The sequence below is a fragment of the Lithobates pipiens genome, unplaced genomic scaffold, assembly GCF_037356315.1.
Source record: "Lithobates pipiens isolate NorthernLeopardFrog02 unplaced genomic scaffold, aLitPip1_a1.2 Scaffold_16, whole genome shotgun sequence".
Taxonomy (NCBI): domain Eukaryota; kingdom Metazoa; phylum Chordata; class Amphibia; order Anura; family Ranidae; genus Lithobates; species Lithobates pipiens.
Window position 1 is genome coordinate 595,620,846 of NW_027507748.1, and position 18,724 is coordinate 595,639,569.

Genomic DNA, 18,724 nt, shown 5'->3' on the forward strand with positions numbered 1-18,724 from the left:
CGCCACACTTTTAACATGTTTATTTGTAAAACATTTTGAAAACCATTTATAATTTTTCTTCCACTTCACAATTATGGGCAACTTAATTAATTAACTTTGCGTTGGCCTACCATATTAAATCCCAATAAAATACATGTATATTTTTGGTTGTAACATGAAAAAATGTGGAAAATATTAAGGGGTATGAACACTTTATCAAGGCACTGTATTTACTCTGCATTCTGCCTCTCCAATCTAGGCACTGAAGTGTGATCTCTATAACTGAACCAGTTGTGGCAAGATAGTTGTGTATTGATAGTTGTCTCAGTAAAATAGCAGACAGTGACTCGATCCAAATGACACCTTGTAGATGGCAGAAAGCTTTAATCCAAAACTTGTGCAGATCTTAACAGTTGAACATCAGATAGATCTAAAAATCATAGTATGTCTAGCTCCAGCAATTACATGTGCTCAGAACAAATATTAAAGTCACTGAAAAAAGGTGGGACTAGCTATACAGAGCATCTCTTAACTATGGCGTGAGGGAGAAAAAAATTATTTAAAAGCAAAAAATGCATGTGTAACATGATACTCTGCATTTGGACCTATTGTGGTATCGATGTTTTCCTAAGTGTTGTCGTATTCAGTTGCAACAAACACTGGTATACTACTGAGGAGAGAACTGGGAACACAACAGTGAAGAAATGGTAAATATTTTTACATAAAAAGATATTCACTGAAGAAGCCTTTATTCCTAAAAGAAGAGATTATTTCATCAGCATTTCTCAAACATTCTGTTAATCTGCAATGATACTATCACATTTTGAAAGTAAAGATGCAAAGCACTGAAAGGATGGATTAACAGAGTCAGAAAGCAGATCCATCGCTACCACTATTAAATGGAAACACTGTTTTCTATCTGACTTGGGTCCAGGTAGGGATAGGGCAGACGCATGGTCTTGTTCCTCTCCTGGATGCATTTGGAGATTTCAGACAGTTGCTGTTGGAACTTCTTAATGAACTGTTGTGGGGTCTTCTCTGTAAAACGTTCATCAGGGTACTCTCCTAGACGCCTCTGTAAAGGAGACCTTCCTGTTATTTTCCTTACAATACATCCATTCAGTAATAAACAATCACTACATGCTATAGCAGACCTTGGAAATGTTTTAAATTGTCAGGTTCTATTAGACATAGATCATGCGTTATACCATTCTTAAGGCCAAGGCATATTTGTATATTACTTCTCACTACTTCCAGGCACTCACCCTATCCATGGGCTCATTGCTGAGAACCCACACAACATTTATGCCAACAGTTGTACTTTTCACATCTGGCAATGTTTCCAAAATAGTCTCCATTGTAGTGATACCTTTGGTGCTGGGTGGGGGTCTTTTCATAGTGGGGGGGGCATTAGGCATCCAAGAATAGAAGTCAAACTGCAGAAGACAAATAAAATAACATATTATACATTAAGATTCTAAAAACAATTTCTTATGAATGTTGCCTGCTTGTTTTGCTGACCCCTTGGCTTCAATACTTTTTGATGCACTCATCAATAACAATTGTAGTGCTACACCCCCCCTCCCCCCTTGCTGATTTTAACTGGCTCTTTCCCAAACAGTTCAAAGGCCACCAGTCACCCAAAGTCTGCTCACTCCAGCTCAAATAAACAGTCCAGGGGATATATTTTTAAAGTCTATTGCTTGTAAAACTTTAAAAGGTACTGAGAGGTACTTGGCCTGGGGTATTTTAAAATGGTCAGTAGTATTAGTGTTTAGAGGACAGTCTTTCCTAACAGTAGTGTTATTGATTGAGAACAGTCCAAGGCCAAAGGGCTCACAGTTGAAGACCAGGGGGGCAAAATTTCGGGTCTCTGCTTACCCTGCTCTAATGAGCAACTGTTGATACCCAGTGCAGCATCCAGCACACAATCTCAATCCCGTGCATGAGATGGCACCTATCAGGACCAGATCCCTTGTGGTGTGGTTCTGCAGTCATTTCTAAGCAAGTACACTTGAGCCTTAGATCCTAGCACCTTTGTAGCTTTCTTGAGCAGCTGTTCAGTCCATGAGCTGCCGGTCAATAGGAGCCCCTGCACCTGTGGAACCCTCCTGGGGAGAAGAAACACTGCTCTCCAGTGTCTGACCATTTATCCACATTCCCTCTTTATTTATTCATTAATCTCTCCCTCTTTTGGACACTTCCCATCCAGGGTAAGGCTGGAGTCCCAATAAATCTTCAGGCTGGTTGATTTGAATCAGCCCTCCTAATCTCTGGAAGTTTCTTCCAGAGGAAAGGGAAGCAATTTATCTCTCAACCTGTGAGACCCCGAACAGTCCAGAATGAACAATTCCTGCTCCCTTGATTAAAGAAGGAGCCAAAGCTAATTTTGCCTAGCAACCTAAGCTAGGAGGGCACTACATCCACTCCCTTACAAATATGCCCTGTCCTCATGGACCAAGCAATTGTAGAGCTGGTATCCTTGTCTACTAAATTATATTAGCATTTATAATGAAAGTCTATGGACATTTATATGGCTTAGTGTGTGGCGCCATCTAGTGGCCAAACAGTGAGAGTGGACTTGAATGATTTTTTCTTTCACAAAGAACTGAGCTAATTACAGGAAGTGACTGTTATTTACTTTTGGAGAGTTGACCTTTTTACCCAGGATGCCGGGTGACCTACCCATGGACATCCTCTGACAGTGCATGCTGGGTAGGACATAAAATAAAACAGAGCGGCCATCTTAGGTCTCTAGGGAACGCATGGCCTGCTGTGAGGACTTGTGAGGAGGCCTCCCGGAGGAAGCGGCCTACTGTCATTGCAGAGCACCAGTGACATAGTGATTGGAAGATCCAGAGACACTCGTTTGAGCATCGGAATACCGGGTCCACCTATTGGAACGTGACGGAGCCGGCTGACATAGAAGCAAGCTGCAAACACCGGACCAGAGCTACCATACAGAGCTTCCGATCCATTTGGTGAGTGGGTTGTGGCCCACAGTTTATTAACTTTTGCACCTAGTCAGACTTATACACAGGCCTCGCTGGGATCCATAGTCCTACGGAGGAGGAGTAAAGCAACTGACACTAGGCAGGCATAAGGCCTATCTGCTATTGCATCTCAAGTCTTGTATCATAGTTACGGAAGCAACACCAGGATCAACTTTAACTCAACTTTAATTCCTTCACTCTTTGGATTACAAATTATAAGGAATTACAATAGCTAGCAGAAGACAAGACTAAAGACTGAGTACTTTTAATGAGATCTCACTTGTGGTTATATTGTTTATAATTGTTTTACCAAAATTCATTGTCCTGTCATTCTATGTTGGGATGATAGCACAATTACTGTAATCACCGGTTTGCCAATATATACAGTTAAGTACGGTTAAGTACCCCGTTGTGTGGAGTATTGTTTTCTTCCAGCAGGTGGAGCCAATGGATCCTGAAGTGACAATGAAGGTATATTTTGTTATTTTATATTGTACTGTATTGTATTGCACCACAGCTGTGTCAAGAGTACTGAGTCAAGTTAGTGGGGTTTATTAGCAGAGTACAGGCCCAAATCAAACCAGCAGCTCATTCGGGGGTCAGTGCTACATAATGAACATAAAAGCTCTTGTTTCAGCCTACCTGTAAAATCCTTTTCTTTGATGTACATCAGGGGACACAGAGCCATAGTACTTACTATGTGGGTTATAGAGCCACTGATAGGTGATGGACACTGGCACGTCCTAAGGCAAGAAGTGTACTCCCTATATAACCCCTCCCACTACTGGGAGTCCTCAGTTTTGTAGCCAAGCAATACAAGTGTATACGAAGAAGGGAGGGACCTCTGTTTCCCCTTAAGTACATAAAAGAAAAGCCGATAAGAGCAAATTTAAATCCCAAGGATTTAGAGGTGCCTTGATAGGGGGATTAATCCGTGTTACCCCCCTGAAGAAAGCGACGCACCAAAGGGTGGGAAGCAAGAAGCCGTTGAAAAAATACTGACAAGGGATCTGGCCCTTGATAGTACTCAAGGCCAGCTTCATTTCTAATCCCGTTTGCAGGAAATCAAGGATCCTACCTATGACATATTTCCTGGGGTGCGAACCCCTGGATCCACACCCAGAAACATATGCCCTCCAGACTCTATAGTAAATGATTCTGGAAGTCGGCTTCCTGGCATTAATCAAGGTAGACACTACCGGATGAGACAACCCACGATCCTTTAGAATGTGGGTCTCAATAGCCAAACCATTAAATTTAACGTCTGTTGGGTAGGATGGAATACCGGACCTTGTGCCCGAAGGTCTGGCCATAATGGCAGAGTCCAAGGGACTCCTACTGCATTCTTTATGATCTCGGCAAACCAAGATCTTTTGGGCCACCAGAATTACCTCCTTTCATTCTTGCTTGATCCTGCAGAGAAGACACGGAAGTAACAGAACTGGAGGAAACGCATAGATCAGTGAAAACTGATCCCATGTAAAGACTAATGCGTCTGTTCCGCATGCTAGCGGATCCCTCGTTCGACACAAATTGTCGACTTTGTTGTTGAATCTGGACGCAAACAGGTCCACGTCCGGAATACCCCATTTCTGACATATCGCTAGGAAGATGTCAGGGGGAAGAGACCATTCCCCCAGAAATAATTGTTGGTGACTCAAGTAGTCCGTCTGCCAATTCTCTATTCCTGGAATGAATATTGCTGATAGGCAAGGAATGTTGTGTTCTGCCCAAGCTAGAACATGAGTCACCTCTCTTTGGGCTGCACCACTTCTCGTGCCCCCCTGGTGATTGATGTAAGCCACAGCTGTGGAATTGTCGGAATCTTGACAGGACAATCCCTTAGTCTGACCTTCCAAGACTTTAGGGCCAGACATACTGCCCAAAATCTCTAAAATGTTGATAGGCAAGGTCCTCTCTAACTAGGCTGGCATCTGTTGTCACCACTATCCAGGAAACTGGAAGAAACAATTTTCCCTTTTGGAGGTTGCTGGATATCAACCACCAATTTAAGCTCTGATGTACGTCGGGAGCCAAGCATATTGGAAAAACCAAGGCCTGAAACTTTTTGTTCCAGGCCGACAGGATGGTGCTTTGAAGCAGCCTTGAATGAAACTGTGCGTAATGGACGGCCTTGGAGGAGGCCACCATTTTCCCCAACAACCTCTTGCACAACCGAATGGAAGGATTTCTCTTTGCTTTGATGAGTTGAATTAGTCCTACAATGGAACTGATTCTTGTCTGGGGTAAGAATACCTTTTTCTGTACGGTATCTATGACCAGCCCCAAGTACTATAATCTCCTTGATGGTTTTAAGAAGGATTCTTCTAGGTTGAGTGTCCAACCTAGAGATTCCAGGTAGTTTACAGCTGTGACCAGACTCTGGTTTAGACCTGAGACTGAATGATCTATTAAAAGTAGATCGTCTAAATAGGCTAGGACCGTTATGCCTTGAGCCCTTAATCTGGCTAAAGGAGGTGCCAGAATTTTTGAGAACACCCGTGGTGCTGTGGCTAGACCAAATGGCAGGGCCACAAACTGAAAATGATGATTTTCTATTTCGAAGTGCAGAAATTTCTGGTGAGCGGGAAATATTTGCACGTGGAGATATGCATATTTGATATCGATAGAAGCCAAAAACTCCCCTCCTTGCAGGATGGAAACAACCGATCGGATTGACTCCACGGAAAAGGATCGGATGTTTAAGTGCCGATTCAGATCTTTAAGATCTAGAATGGGTCTTACCTCTCCGTTTGGTTTTGGAACCGTGAAAAGGTTTGAATAAAAGCCTGTGCCCTGTTTCACTAAGGGGACCTCTGATATCACCGACTGGGATAATGGATGATCCGGAGCTAGAAAGAGAGACTTCTTTTTTCTCTGGGTCCTTGGGAACATTTGACCTTAGAAAACAAGGAGACAGAAACTCTCGAAACTCTAGTTTGTAACCTAGAGAAACTGCAGAAGCCACCCATCTGTCTTGACATTGTACCTGCCAGATCCTTGAGAATTGCAGGCACCTTACCCCCCACCCAAGTGAGTGGGGGCGCCCCTTTATAAGGAGGCTTTAGCATTCTGCTTTGTGGGCTTTCTGCCCCAAGCTCTCTTCTGACCGAGGTGCTGCCCTTGGGGTCTTCCCCTTGAACCTAATGGTTGAGGCCGTCGAGACTGCTTAGAGGCTGATGCCCCTGGCACTGGTGAGGCAGCACGTTTTAAAGGAGAATTGTTTGAACCTATTCTTTACTGGTAAAATAGCTTTTTTCATTAGAAATCCTTTGGATGTATTTATTCAGATCGTCTTCAAATAGCTGTTCCCCATGAAAAGGAAAACTGGCTAAGAGCTTTTTACAGGGTGCTTCGGCTGACCAATTTTTCAGCCATAGAACTCTGTGAGAATGCACTAGTCCAAGCATAAGCTGTGAGGCTTGAATGATAAAATCTTTCATAGCATCTACTGTGAAACATAGTGCATCTGATACACCAGCCCATTGCTGGGCCTGCTGATCAGGCAGAATTTTAAGTATAACTGCTCCAAACAATTCAAATCAGTGCAATAATAAACCAAAAAAGTGTATAAGAACACCAATGTCCAAATTGCAATCTATAATCCGCATTCCAAAGGAGGTTAGACCATTCAGATTAGTCTCTCAGAACCTTCCAAAGTGATAATACACTCGTCACCCAAGAAGATGTGCCTTAGTTTACTGATTTGATCCTCCACAAAACAAAATTACTACTGCTTACCAGCTATTCAGATCCCTTGTTTATAGGGATCTTATCATGCCTGTGGCTTTTTGCCCTGCCAGGGTCTCTGTGTCAGATTGACAAGATCACTATCCTCTGCTTCACTTTGGAAGGTAAGGGAGTCCTCCAATATATGCATCGTGTGGATTATTGCTCATTTCCCATACAATAAAACAAACAATTAAAGGGGGCTCCCAGATTCCGATAAGCCCCCCCGCCCGCAGACCCCGACAACCAATGGCCAGGGATGTCGGGAAGAGGCCCTTGTCCTCATCAACATGGGGACAAGGTACTTTGGGGTGGGGGCCACAGGGCCCCCCTTCCCCAAAGCACCCCCCATGTTGAGTGCACGTGGCCTGGTACGGCTCAGGAGGGGAGGCGCTCGCTTGTCCCCACCCCCTTTCCTGCCCGGTCAGGCTGCATGCTCGGATAAGGGTCTGCTATGGACTTTGGGGGGACCCCCATGCCGTTTTTTTTTTTTAATCCATACCAGGTGACGGGGCCAGTGAGATGCCGGTGGCGGCGAAATTGACTTCCTTCTCTAGTCCCGTCTACCTGGAGCCACGTTCAAAATGAACTGACTTTTCTCCGTGTGTGCGCAAGTCTGTTCATTTCAAAAGTCCGGCGGACTAGCACACAGAAGGTGGATTGTCCGGCGGACAATTTTGAGTCAAAACTTCTAAGTCCGCCGGACTTTTGGGAACGAAAATCCGCCGGAGCCCACACACGGGCGGATTGTCCAGCGTACGCTGGTCCACCGGATAGTCCGATCGTGTGTACGTGCCATTTGTAGGATAATATTGTTTATCCGGATGTTCCCCTTCAGCATACATAAGCTTCTTTAGCCATGCATGACTAGGAAAAGCATCCCCAGACCGGGGAGGTTTTAATGATCCTAAATTAGAGGTGGGTTCCTGAAAAGCCTGCTCTGCAGGCAGCAAAAAGGTTGAACGAACCAATTTAGTAAGAGTGCACAAGCAACCTGTCTTTTGATGTTACTCCTTCTATATTAGGATTCTCGGAAGAGGATTAATAAGTATCTTCCAAATCTTTGGGAAGATCTACCTGATCCCCAGCCTCCTGAACCTCAATTAGAGGGTCCTGAGCACTAGATGGGGATCTGCTACCTTTGACCCCACTATGGAGAGATATCATAGTATCAATCTTCTTTTCCAATTTACAAATGGTAGAAGAAAAAACCTCTTGTATGATATATACAGGGGGTGAAGTGTCTAGTGCAGCTGCAACCACAGTTTCCCCTAACAGCTCAATCTGACCAGCCGCATCACCCTCAGAGGAGGATGATATTCTTTGGAAATGGATTTAGTTTGTTGTTAAACCATTGACCCTTTAGAACCCTTAGAGGAATTCCTGGTCCCTTTTATCACTCATAGCCTGAAGCACAAAGCAGAGGCACTACCAGCAAAAGAATGTACACTGCTAGGTTATAGTCCAGTGCAATTAGCTGCTATTAATACCTAGCCTGGTAAAGTACAATGTTTCAAAGGGAATGCCTGTGTCAAACCTGAATCCAGCCAACCTCCTGCTCATGTGTACCTCCACAGCCAGGCAGCAGCTACACACACAGCGCTTTAACAACTTCCTCCATATGTGCGGGTATCTGATGCCTTTAGCCACACCCCCGCGTGAATTACGACCCCCTTCCTTTCAAAGGAAAGTGTCTTCCCACGAGAGTGGCAGACTCAGGCGTCCTGTGAAACAGCTGACATGGCGGGGGGGGAAAACCTCCGCTGAGAGGCCTGTCCCCCTTTTTTTTAAACTGCTTTTGGCATATCAATTCCCCGAAGGGGGAAAAAAAACATGAGGGCGCAGGAGGAGAACCAGACCCCCCTTTCTTACCGGAAGATCTGCTTGTGGCTGGAGGAGAGGAGAAATTAAGGCTTCTGCACTGTTTCCAGCATCAGGCGGTGAGTGCTTAATACAGCCCCCAGTGGTGACACATAGGCATGACAACATTATACACAAAAAGGAGAAATTCTTAAGAAAATCTCCCTTACCTTTGCTCACAGCAGGGTTATCTGAGATAAACCCAATCTTCACCCTTTACGATGGGCTCCAAAACCTTCAGAAAAACCTTCAGGAACAGGGGAACCTAGAGATTACCCACAATCCTAGACCTGCAAGAGCACCCTGCCAGTAAAAACTTTATGGCCTTACTACCAATAAGTACTAAATCCCAGGGTCCAGCTCTCTAAAAAGAGAAGCATTCACACGCAAAACCTCGTTTCTTCTAACACGAGGCCTGGGTACCATTCCTTTAGTCCATGAAAGGACATCTGAATGGATCTGGTCACCATGGCTAGCCCCAGTAAGTATTGCTCCATTGGAGCTCAGCACAGCACATAACATCTTTACTCGTGACCAACACCTTAGACACTGGCAAAAAAAACTGAGGACTTCCACTAGTGGGAGGGGTTATATAGGGAGTACACTTCTTGCCTTAGGGTGTGCCAGTGTCCATCACCTATCAGTGGCCCTATAACCCACATAGTAAGTACTGGCTCTGTTTCCCCTGATGTAAGAAAATAAATAACATTGTAACAATAAATATGTGGCATTCTACATAATGAACATTTATAATTGAGGTAGAATAACTTTTTACATTCTTCTTGGAGGAGACTGAGAACAGAACTCATACAGCATATTAGCACATTAAAAGTATTGTCCAGGGTATAAATTTCTTGTGATGATTAACCTACAAAAAAAACAAAGTTAGAAAGCAGCATAAATATCACAATTTAATGTTGGAGCACCATCTCAGTGGAAATGGCCCTCCAACAGAACAAAAGTGCACAGTAATAGGCTATGGCACTAGAATATAGTGCTTTAGGGTCCATAACAACTTTTCAGCACTGTACTACAACTTAGTGGCCATAAATACAAACACTGAACTTAATTTAAAAATCTAAATTTTTGTAAAGATCGGCATGATCATGACACGTGGTTATTTTCCAGAGCCCTGGAATATAGCAGAGATACATCCTATCTAACCTAAATCTTAACTACTATAATGATACAACACATCCTGCCTAAGCCCCTGTACACCCGGTCGGAAAATCTGTTGGAATGCGTCTTATCAGACCGTGTCGTCAGATAATCTGACTGTGTGTGGTATGCATCGGACTGATTCCATCCGAATCTCCGTCCGACCCAATTTTCCAACATGTTGGAAATATTTCCCGACCAACTGGGCCGGTCGGACCTAATCCGATCATGTGTATAGCATTTTGATCGGACCAAGTGCCACGCATGCTCAGATCAAATTCCTACATCAAAGCTATTGGCTACTAGCCTGAATGTAGTCCCATTGTAACGAAATTACGTCATCACGTTCTGAAAGATCGGATTTTTCGCCAACTTGGCCCGACTGTGTGTATGCAACAGTTTCGGACACAATCTGTCGGACTAAATCCGACGGACAAAATCCGACGGATTTGGTTGGCAAAATCTCCGACAGTGTGTACAGGGGCTAACAGTGCTAATCCCTGAATGAGGGCAAACAAATGTTTTGTAGTGTTATGTAAAATCTTTGTAGAACACCTTTACATGTTTACATTATGGCCAGTGGCTTTGCAAACCCAAGGTACAGTGGGTCAAATGTTCTTGAGAAGAAGGAGAAATAAAAACAAAAACAGCAAACTGTATAATGGGGGGGGGAAAAAAACGGCAACCGCCAAATTACGTCTCTTATTAAAGCAACAAACTATGAAAACTGGCCTGTAAGGCACATACTAGAGAAGGGCAGTTTAATGCAACAGCTCAACCGTAGAAGTTCGGGTTGAGGACTTGCTCCATCTTGCCGTTAGGATCCCAAGTATTGACAGACCATACCTGGTCCCTGTGTCCAGCTTTCCTTATAATTACCTTGTCCTTGTAGATGGAGTGCCACAAACTCCAATCCAAGAATCTTTGCCAAAGGGCAGGGTAGTCTGGGTTTCTGAAAAGTCTTGAGATGCTAAGTAACCCCCAAACTTCCTCTTTGTACCATTTCGCTCTCTTCTTCTCCCACTTTCTCCAGGATTTTAGCACATAGGGGCATTCAAGCTCATATTCCATTGCCACCATCTTTTGGAAACCTGGAGAATTAAGGCAACTCTCTTATGATCCCCTTTCCTGACAGCACAAATGAATCCTGGGCCTTATTGATTAGTTCCTTTATGTGTCTCGTTTTTTGGCATGACTTGTGTGATGCATGGAGAGGGAAAGCCCAGTCTGTGTTCAGTGTAGTCTTGTCAATATTCCTATCACACACATTCCTGGCAAATGGCTCTTAGAATGGTGGGTGCTGCAGCAATTACCAGCTGGGTACTGGAAACATCAAGCAAGTGTACATATACACCAGCACACCTTGGATCAACAATCACCATCCAAAGGTTTTTTTACTGTATAGAGATCGCATCACAGAGATAAGTGCAATGTTTCGGAGCCACACAGGGCCCCTTAAGCAGGCATGTGCTCTGTAGGTCACATCCACATATAGACTTTCCACTCTCTAATATTTGTGCAGTGTGCTCTGTTCTAGCCCCATGAAGTCCCTCTCAGGAGACTGCCTAGCTTTCCAGTCTTACTGACAATCCCCCCAAGACCTGTCCAATTGAGATGATTCACCGCAACTCCATCAATACTGCTCAGCCTCCTCCTCTGTACTGTCAGCCCCCAACTTGGGTAATCCTGGTTCAGTCTCCCTCTTACTTATCTCCCCCACAAGGAAATTAGCATGGGACCATATATAGATGGCGTGGTTGCGCATACTGTAAAGCGGTTTTCACATTGAGGAACTGTAAAGATAGTGAAAGTTCATGCAGATACTTCCTGCTGTTCTAGTATTCAGTTCTCTGTGACTTTAGGCTGTGACTGCACGTTGTACTTGATCAGTCAGGCTAGTAAGGACCTGTGTCAAACATGGTGTGATCACCCTGGAATGCTAGAATTCTGGAGGAATAGTTCATCAGGGGAGAAGATGGTGGAAAAAAATTCAATTAAGAGAGAGGGGGATGAAACCAAGCCGCTCAGCCATAAACCATATGGCGATCACTATAGTTTAGATATCATCTCACCACCTCTGCCGTCTACACTAGGACATCCACCGTTCACTCCCAGTCTTCCTCTGCTCTGCCAGAGCAATAAAGCTCCTAGCTGTCAGTATGGAGGAGTTGCAATGTCTCCATAGCTCAGGAACCTTTCCAGGGGTCACTGTGCCTCCGCCGTGTAAAACCATGTGAAGCTGCTGGTACCGCATACTACGGCCGTCCCTCCTTCACTGACATGCTGACATCACACTGACACTGCGTTTCGCTAGCCTATCATTGCTAGCTTCCTCAGAGCAAGGAGGGGTCAGTGAAGTTATCTTAAATAGTGTAATTGATATCAATGGCCACTAGATGTCACCTTAACCTTACTACTCAGACATTCAGCACATTTAAAACACATCCCATTGAGTGCATTTGGCAGCCATGGAAAAATGAAATAGAGATTATCAGTTTAAAAATGGTAAAAAGAGAATGCCATTATGTCAAATAGTGTCCCCCATCGTATAGTGTCCGCTGTGTACTGCGCATACGCAGTACACAGGACAAGCAGATTCTGAAAATATCCGAAGATGAACGGAGCCTGTGCCATGAGTCCAGGTTCAAGCCCCACCATCCAAGTGGACATAGAGTTAGAATGGAAAGAGCCAAGTGAAACGAGGCCATGCCCGAAGCGTGGCGAGCGGCCGTCCACTTGGATGGAGGGGCTTGCACCTCGACTCATTGCGCAGGCGCCGTTCATCTTCGGAGATTTTCCAAATCTCCTTGTGCTCCGTACTGCGCAAGTGCTGCGCCGTACACAGCGGACACTATTCAATAGGCGGACAGTTTTGGACAGAACACCATTCTGCTACTGCTAGGAGAGGAGGTAGGGCTGGGGTAGGGATTGGTTCTGTGTCCCCAGCAGTGTGCGATGATGTTGTGCAACTAGCCCCGCAGTTGTCCGTGACAAAGGTTGATTTTCGTGACTCTGCCCAGGACAAGAACATTTTGTGACGGCTGCTTAGAATTTGTGAATGTCCCAGGCAATTCAGGAACTGTTGACAACTATGTTAATGAATAACATGACCTTTCTTTCATGCTATAGTTCCAAAGTCCTGAATGTATGTGACAAGCAAATTAACTGCCTTAAACTATGGGCCAACCCAGATAGCAAGCAATTGTGCAGCAAGTTTGAAAAAGACTTGCTAAGCTATGGCTAGACCCGCCAGGCTTCACAAGTTTGCTGCACAATTGCAGCAAGTCCGCATTCACGAGTCAAGATCAACTTTCTCTGCAAACATTCTGCAAGTTCTGGTTCAGTTATGTTGGGCAGTAGTCATCCCACCACAGGGGGTCACTGTGCCTAAATTTTCATGATGTAGACTTGTAGAGCTCTTGCTGTAGACTCACCACTGCAACTTTGCTCTTGCCAAAGACTTGTCATGCAAATTTGCTACAAATTGGAAAAGTGTCAACTAGAACTTGTGCTTCAAGTGCTCTGCAGGTGTATAACTTGCCAGTGAAAATATGCAGCCAGTTAACAGACTTAAAATTCAACACTGTCACGAAAGTGTGGCAAGTTATCTTGCTATCTGGGAATATACTGTATAACCAGGGGTCAAGTCCTGGGGAAAAAAGTGTGGGAACTCCCACCCAAGATCCACTCCCCCACCAAAAAAAAAAAAAAGATATGCTCATATGCATATATATTTCACATAAAATACAGTGACTGCAAATGCGACATGCTACAAAAGATGACCGGACTGCGAATGAGACTATAGCAGATGACCAGACTGCAAATGCGACTACTGGAGAAGACCAAACTGCAAATGCGACTACAGGAGATAACCAGACTGCGAATGCGACATACTACAGGAGATGACCAGACTGCGAATGCGACTACAGGAGATGACCAGAATGTGACTACAGGAGATGACCAGACTGCGAATGCGACTACAGGAGATGACCAGACTGCGAATGCAACATAGTACAGGAGATGACCAGACTGCGAATGCGACTACACGAGATGACCAGACTGCAAATGCGACTACAGGAGATGACCAGACTGCGAATGCGACTACAGGAGATGACCAGACTGCAAATGCGACTACAGGAGATGACCAGACTGCGAATGTGACTACAGGAGATGACCAGAATGCGAATGCGACATACTACAGAAGATGACAAAGTAGCCAGTTTTAAAATTAAACCTGTCCTCACCCCCTTTACATTCCTGTCCTCACCCTCTTTGTAGAACCCCCCTTCACATTCCTGCCCTGCCTCCCTTTTATATCACCCCTCCTCATTCCTTTCAGTTTCTGATACTTTCCCCCTCCATCCTTCATAACAGTGCCCTCTTCCCTGTCTTACCTTACACAGGACACAGCAGATGACATCGGAGGCACAGAGCTGACATCGGAAGTGCAGCAAAGGGATAAACAGAGGGCGGCACCTGCCCCAGTTAACTGATTGGTTGAAAGAATGCAGAGCGGTTCTATTAACCAATCAGTTAACTGGGCCAGCCCCTGCCCTCCGTGCATCGCTGTGCTGCTCTTCCAATGTCAGCTCTGTGTCTGTGAAGACAACAAAACTAGCAGGCAGCGGCAGAATGCACATCTTAAATGGCGTGACCGCGCCGGGGCCGCACAGATCATTGACTGACTTGGCCCGCAGTCCGCCATTTAGTTGATGCCTGTGCTAGAGCCTCGGGCGGCTCTAGTCTTGCAAAGGGAACGGCGTTCCTGCTGTGAAAAGAGTGCAGGGACGCCGTTCCCACACGTTCCCGCAGGACTTGTGCCCAGCGTATAACAGAAGTTTCCTGTGGACTTTTCTTTGTTTTGTTTTTTTCCTCTCATTCATTTTGATTGCACTCCACTGAATTTTTTTTAATGCTGCGCTATAGCTACAGGATAACACTGCTTTTTTAAAGGACCCATACATTTTAAACCTTAGTAGAAATGCAAGAGCACTTATTAAGAATAAGAATCGGCTCACACTAGTGCAACTTATCATGCGACTTGTGACACAAAGTCACATGACAAGTGGAAACCCATTTATTTCAATGGCACCTATTTCAATCTTTGTGACAAAATTTGCAGCACCTTTAAAAAAAGGTTCCTGCAATACTTTTATTTGACCTTCTTACTACTTGAGTGCCATAGAGTGGAATAAGGCGCATTAAATCACAATAAATTTGCACTGGAAATTGCACAGCTTTGGAGTCGCACTAGTTACATAGTTAGTCAGGTGGAAAAAAAAGACACAAGTCCATCCAGTAAACCACAAAAAAAAAAAAAAATAATATCATAAAATCCCATATACCCAATTCTATACCCAGAGTTGATCCAGGGGAAGGCAAAAAAAAAAAACAGCAGAGCATGATCTGATTTTCTAAAGCGGGAGAAAAAATTCCTTCCTGATCCCCCGACAGGCAATCGGATTTTCCCCGGATCAACTTTACCTATAAATGTTAGTGCCCAGTTATATTATGTACCCTTAGGAAATAATCCAGGTCTTTCTTAAAGCAATCTACTGAGCTGGCCAGAACCACCTCTGCAGGGAATCTATTCCACATTTTCACAGCTCTTACTGTGAAGAAACCTTTCCGTATTTGGAGATGAAATCTCTTTTACTCTAGACGTAAAGAGTGCCCCCTTGTCCTCTTTGTTGACTGTAAAGTGAAAAACTCAACATCAAGTTCACTATATGGACCCCTTATATATTTGTACATGTTTATCATATCCCCCCCTTAATCTCCTCTTATCAGGAGTAAATAAATTCAGTTCCTCTAATCTTTCCTCATAGCTGAGTTCCTTCATGCCTCTTATCAGTTTGGTTGCCCTTCTCTGCACTTTCTCCAGTTCCCCGATATCCTTTTTGAGAACTGGTGCCCAAAACTGAACTGAATATTCCAGATGAGGTCTTACTAATGATTTGAACAGGGGCAAAATGATATCGCTCTCTTGGAAATGTACATACCTCTCTTAATACAAGAAAGGACTTTGCTTGCTTTGGAAACCGCAGCTTGGCATTGCATGCTATTATTGAGCTTATGATCTACCAAAACCCCCAGATTCTTCTCCATGATGGATCCCCCCAGTTGTACTCCCCCTAGAATGTATGATGCATGAATAGTCTTAGCCCCCAAGTGCATAACTTTACATTTCTCAACATTAAACCTCATCTGCCACATAGTTGCCCAATTAGACAAAGCATTGAGTTTGGCTTGTTAATTGGAGACATCCTGTAAGTACATTATTCTACTGCATAGCTTATTGTCATCTGCAAAGACGGAAATGTTACTTTTGATCCCAGACCCAATATCATTTATAAAGATATTAAAAAGCAAGGGTCCCAGCACTGAACCTTGGGGTACACCACTGATAACCTTAGACCATTCAGAGTAAGAATCATTAACCACTACTCTCTGAATTCTGTCTTTTAGCCAGTTTTATATCCATTTACAAACTGATATTTCCAAACCTGTAGACTTTACCTTACACATAAGCCGTGTGTGCGGAACTGTATCGAACGCTTTTGCAAAATCCAAATATATCACGTCCACCGCCACCCCTCTGTCCAAGGTTTTACTTACCACCTCATAAAAAGAAATCAGGTTTGTCTGACAACTTTGGTCTTTCATGAATCCATGCTGTCTGTTGCTTAAAATATTTTTTTCCTGCAAGAATTCATCCATGTGGTATTTTATTAATCTCTCCAGTATCTTCCCAACTATAGAAGTTAAACTAACAGGTCTATAGTTACTTGGTAAAGACTTTGTTCCCTTTTTAAATATAGGCACCACATTGGTCCTGCGCCAATCCAGTGGTACTATTCCTGTCATCAATGAGTCCCTAAAAATTTGATACAATGGCTTTGAATTTACAGAGCTCAATTCTTTTAGGATCCGGGTGGATACCATTAGGTCTAGATGCTTTATCCACCTTTATTCTGTCCATATATTTCTGGACCATATCACTTTTGAGCCATTGTGGATTTGAGGCTGTGTCACTACCACCCCCATTATGGACAGGCTCCTTTGTATACACAGAGCTGAAGAAAGTATTTAATAAATTAGCCTTCTCTTTGTTCCCAGTCCCCACTTGTGTGAACTGAGCCTAAAATAGAAAAACTAAGTTGATCACACCTTAGCTTGCTTGTAATCAGTTATATAATTTTGTCCTCCAAGAGCAAATCATGGCTTCCTCATGGTCCTAAAACTACCTTAACCACATGCCGACCGTAACATAGCCGAAAGACGGCTGCAGCGTGGTTGGTTTATTCTGGGAGGGCATCCATGGACCCCCTCCCAGAATTTTGCTCCCGTGCGCCCCCTCCGCCAAATGACGGAAGCGATCACTTCTAAAAAAAACGGCGTCATGTCCGGTTTCGCTCTCCGCTCCCCGTACCTATTGGTACACTGCGAGGGGAGAGATCAAAAACTGCAGCACTGTGGGCTGGATGTGTAGTGCCCACAGCGCTGCTCTATGCCCAATCCAGCCATCCATCCCATCCACGCTCACAGAAGTACTCATCCATCCATCCCATCCATACTCATCCATGCTCAGAAGTACTCATCCATCCATGCTCAGAAGTACTCATCCAGCCATCCCATCCATACTCAGAAGTACTCATCCATCCCATCCATACTTGCCCATGCTCAGAAATACTCATCCATCCAACCATCCATACTCAGCAATACTCAACCATCCATCCATGCATCCGTCCATACTCGGCAATACTCATCCATTCATGCTCAGCCACCTATACCCAGCCATACTCAGCAATACTCATCCATCCATCCATACTCAGCCATACCCACCCAGCCATACTCAACCATACCCAGCCATCCACATTCATGGCTCAACCATACTTAGCCATCCCCATCCACAGCGTATACATGCCACATTAGTTCTCATCCATGCCACATCCATGTCACTACAGTGCCTCAAAGTGTAATAGGTAGTCAAATTAGATTTGACATTTATGCCCCTAGAACACCTGATGGTGCTTCCTGCATGTTGGGCCTCTCTATGTGGCCAGGCTGTATAAAAGTCTCACATGTGGTATTGCCGTACTCAGGAGGAGCAGGAGAATCTATTTTGGGGTGCAATTTTTGCCATGTACAGGCTATGTGTTAGAAAAATTGTATAAATGGAAAACTGTGTAAAAAAAAAAAAGTGTGTTTTAATTTTCTTTCCACGTTTTCCAAAAACTTGTAGAAAAAAAATTACATGTTCAAAAGACTCATAATGCCTCATAGATTATACATTGGGTTGTTTTCTTTCCAAATTGGGGTCATTTTTGGGGCATTTCCATTGTCCTGGTGCTCCAGGGCCTTCAAAAGTGTAATAGGTAGTCAAGAAATGAGATGTGTAATTTATACTCCTAGAATGCCTTATGGTGCTCCCTGCATGTTGGGCCTCTGTATATGGTTACCCTGTGTAAAAGTCTCACACATGTGGTATCGCCATACTCAGGAGGAGTAGTAGAATATATTTTGGGGTGTAACTTGTGGTATGCATATGCCGTGTGTGAGAAATAACCTGATAATATGACACTTTTGTGAAGAAAAGAAAATCTTGATTTTGCAAAGAATTGTGGGAAAAAATTACAACTTCAAAAAACTCACCATGTCTCTTTCTAAATATCCAGAAACAAAGAAAATGTATTTTTTTATAGAATTGTCTGTCTTTTTTCATTTGTAGTGCAAAAAAAAAAAACCCACCGGTGATTAAGGACAAACATTTCATATGGGTACAGTGTTGCATGACTGAGTAATTGTCATTGAAAGTATGAGAGCGCTGAAAGCTGGAATTTGTCTGGTTAAGAAGGGGGTTTAAGTGCCCAGTTGCCAAATGGTTAACTGCTTCAGCCCTGGAAGTTTTTACCCCCTTCCTGACTAGAACACTTTTTGCGATTCGGCACTGGGTCAATTTGACAATTGCGCGGTCGTACGACGTTGCACCCAAACAAAATTGA

At 44.0% G+C, this 18,724-nt stretch overlaps 1 protein-coding gene across 1 annotated transcript in view; it reads right to left on the reverse strand.

Annotated features, from left to right (window-relative positions):
* Positions 1–332: 332 nt before the first annotated feature.
* Positions 333–18,724, reverse strand: part of LOC143983852 (arachidonate 12-lipoxygenase, 12R-type-like) — a 225,244-nt gene continuing 206,852 nt past the window's right edge. Inside the window, exons 13-14 of the mRNA XM_077483951.1 lie at positions 1,245–1,415; positions 333–1,054 (exon numbers count right to left, since the gene is read on the reverse strand). Of these exons, the coding sequence (XP_077340077.1) occupies positions 875–1,054; positions 1,245–1,415 (351 nt within the window). The 3' untranslated portion in view covers positions 333–874. The remainder of the gene's footprint in view (positions 1,055–1,244; positions 1,416–18,724) is intronic.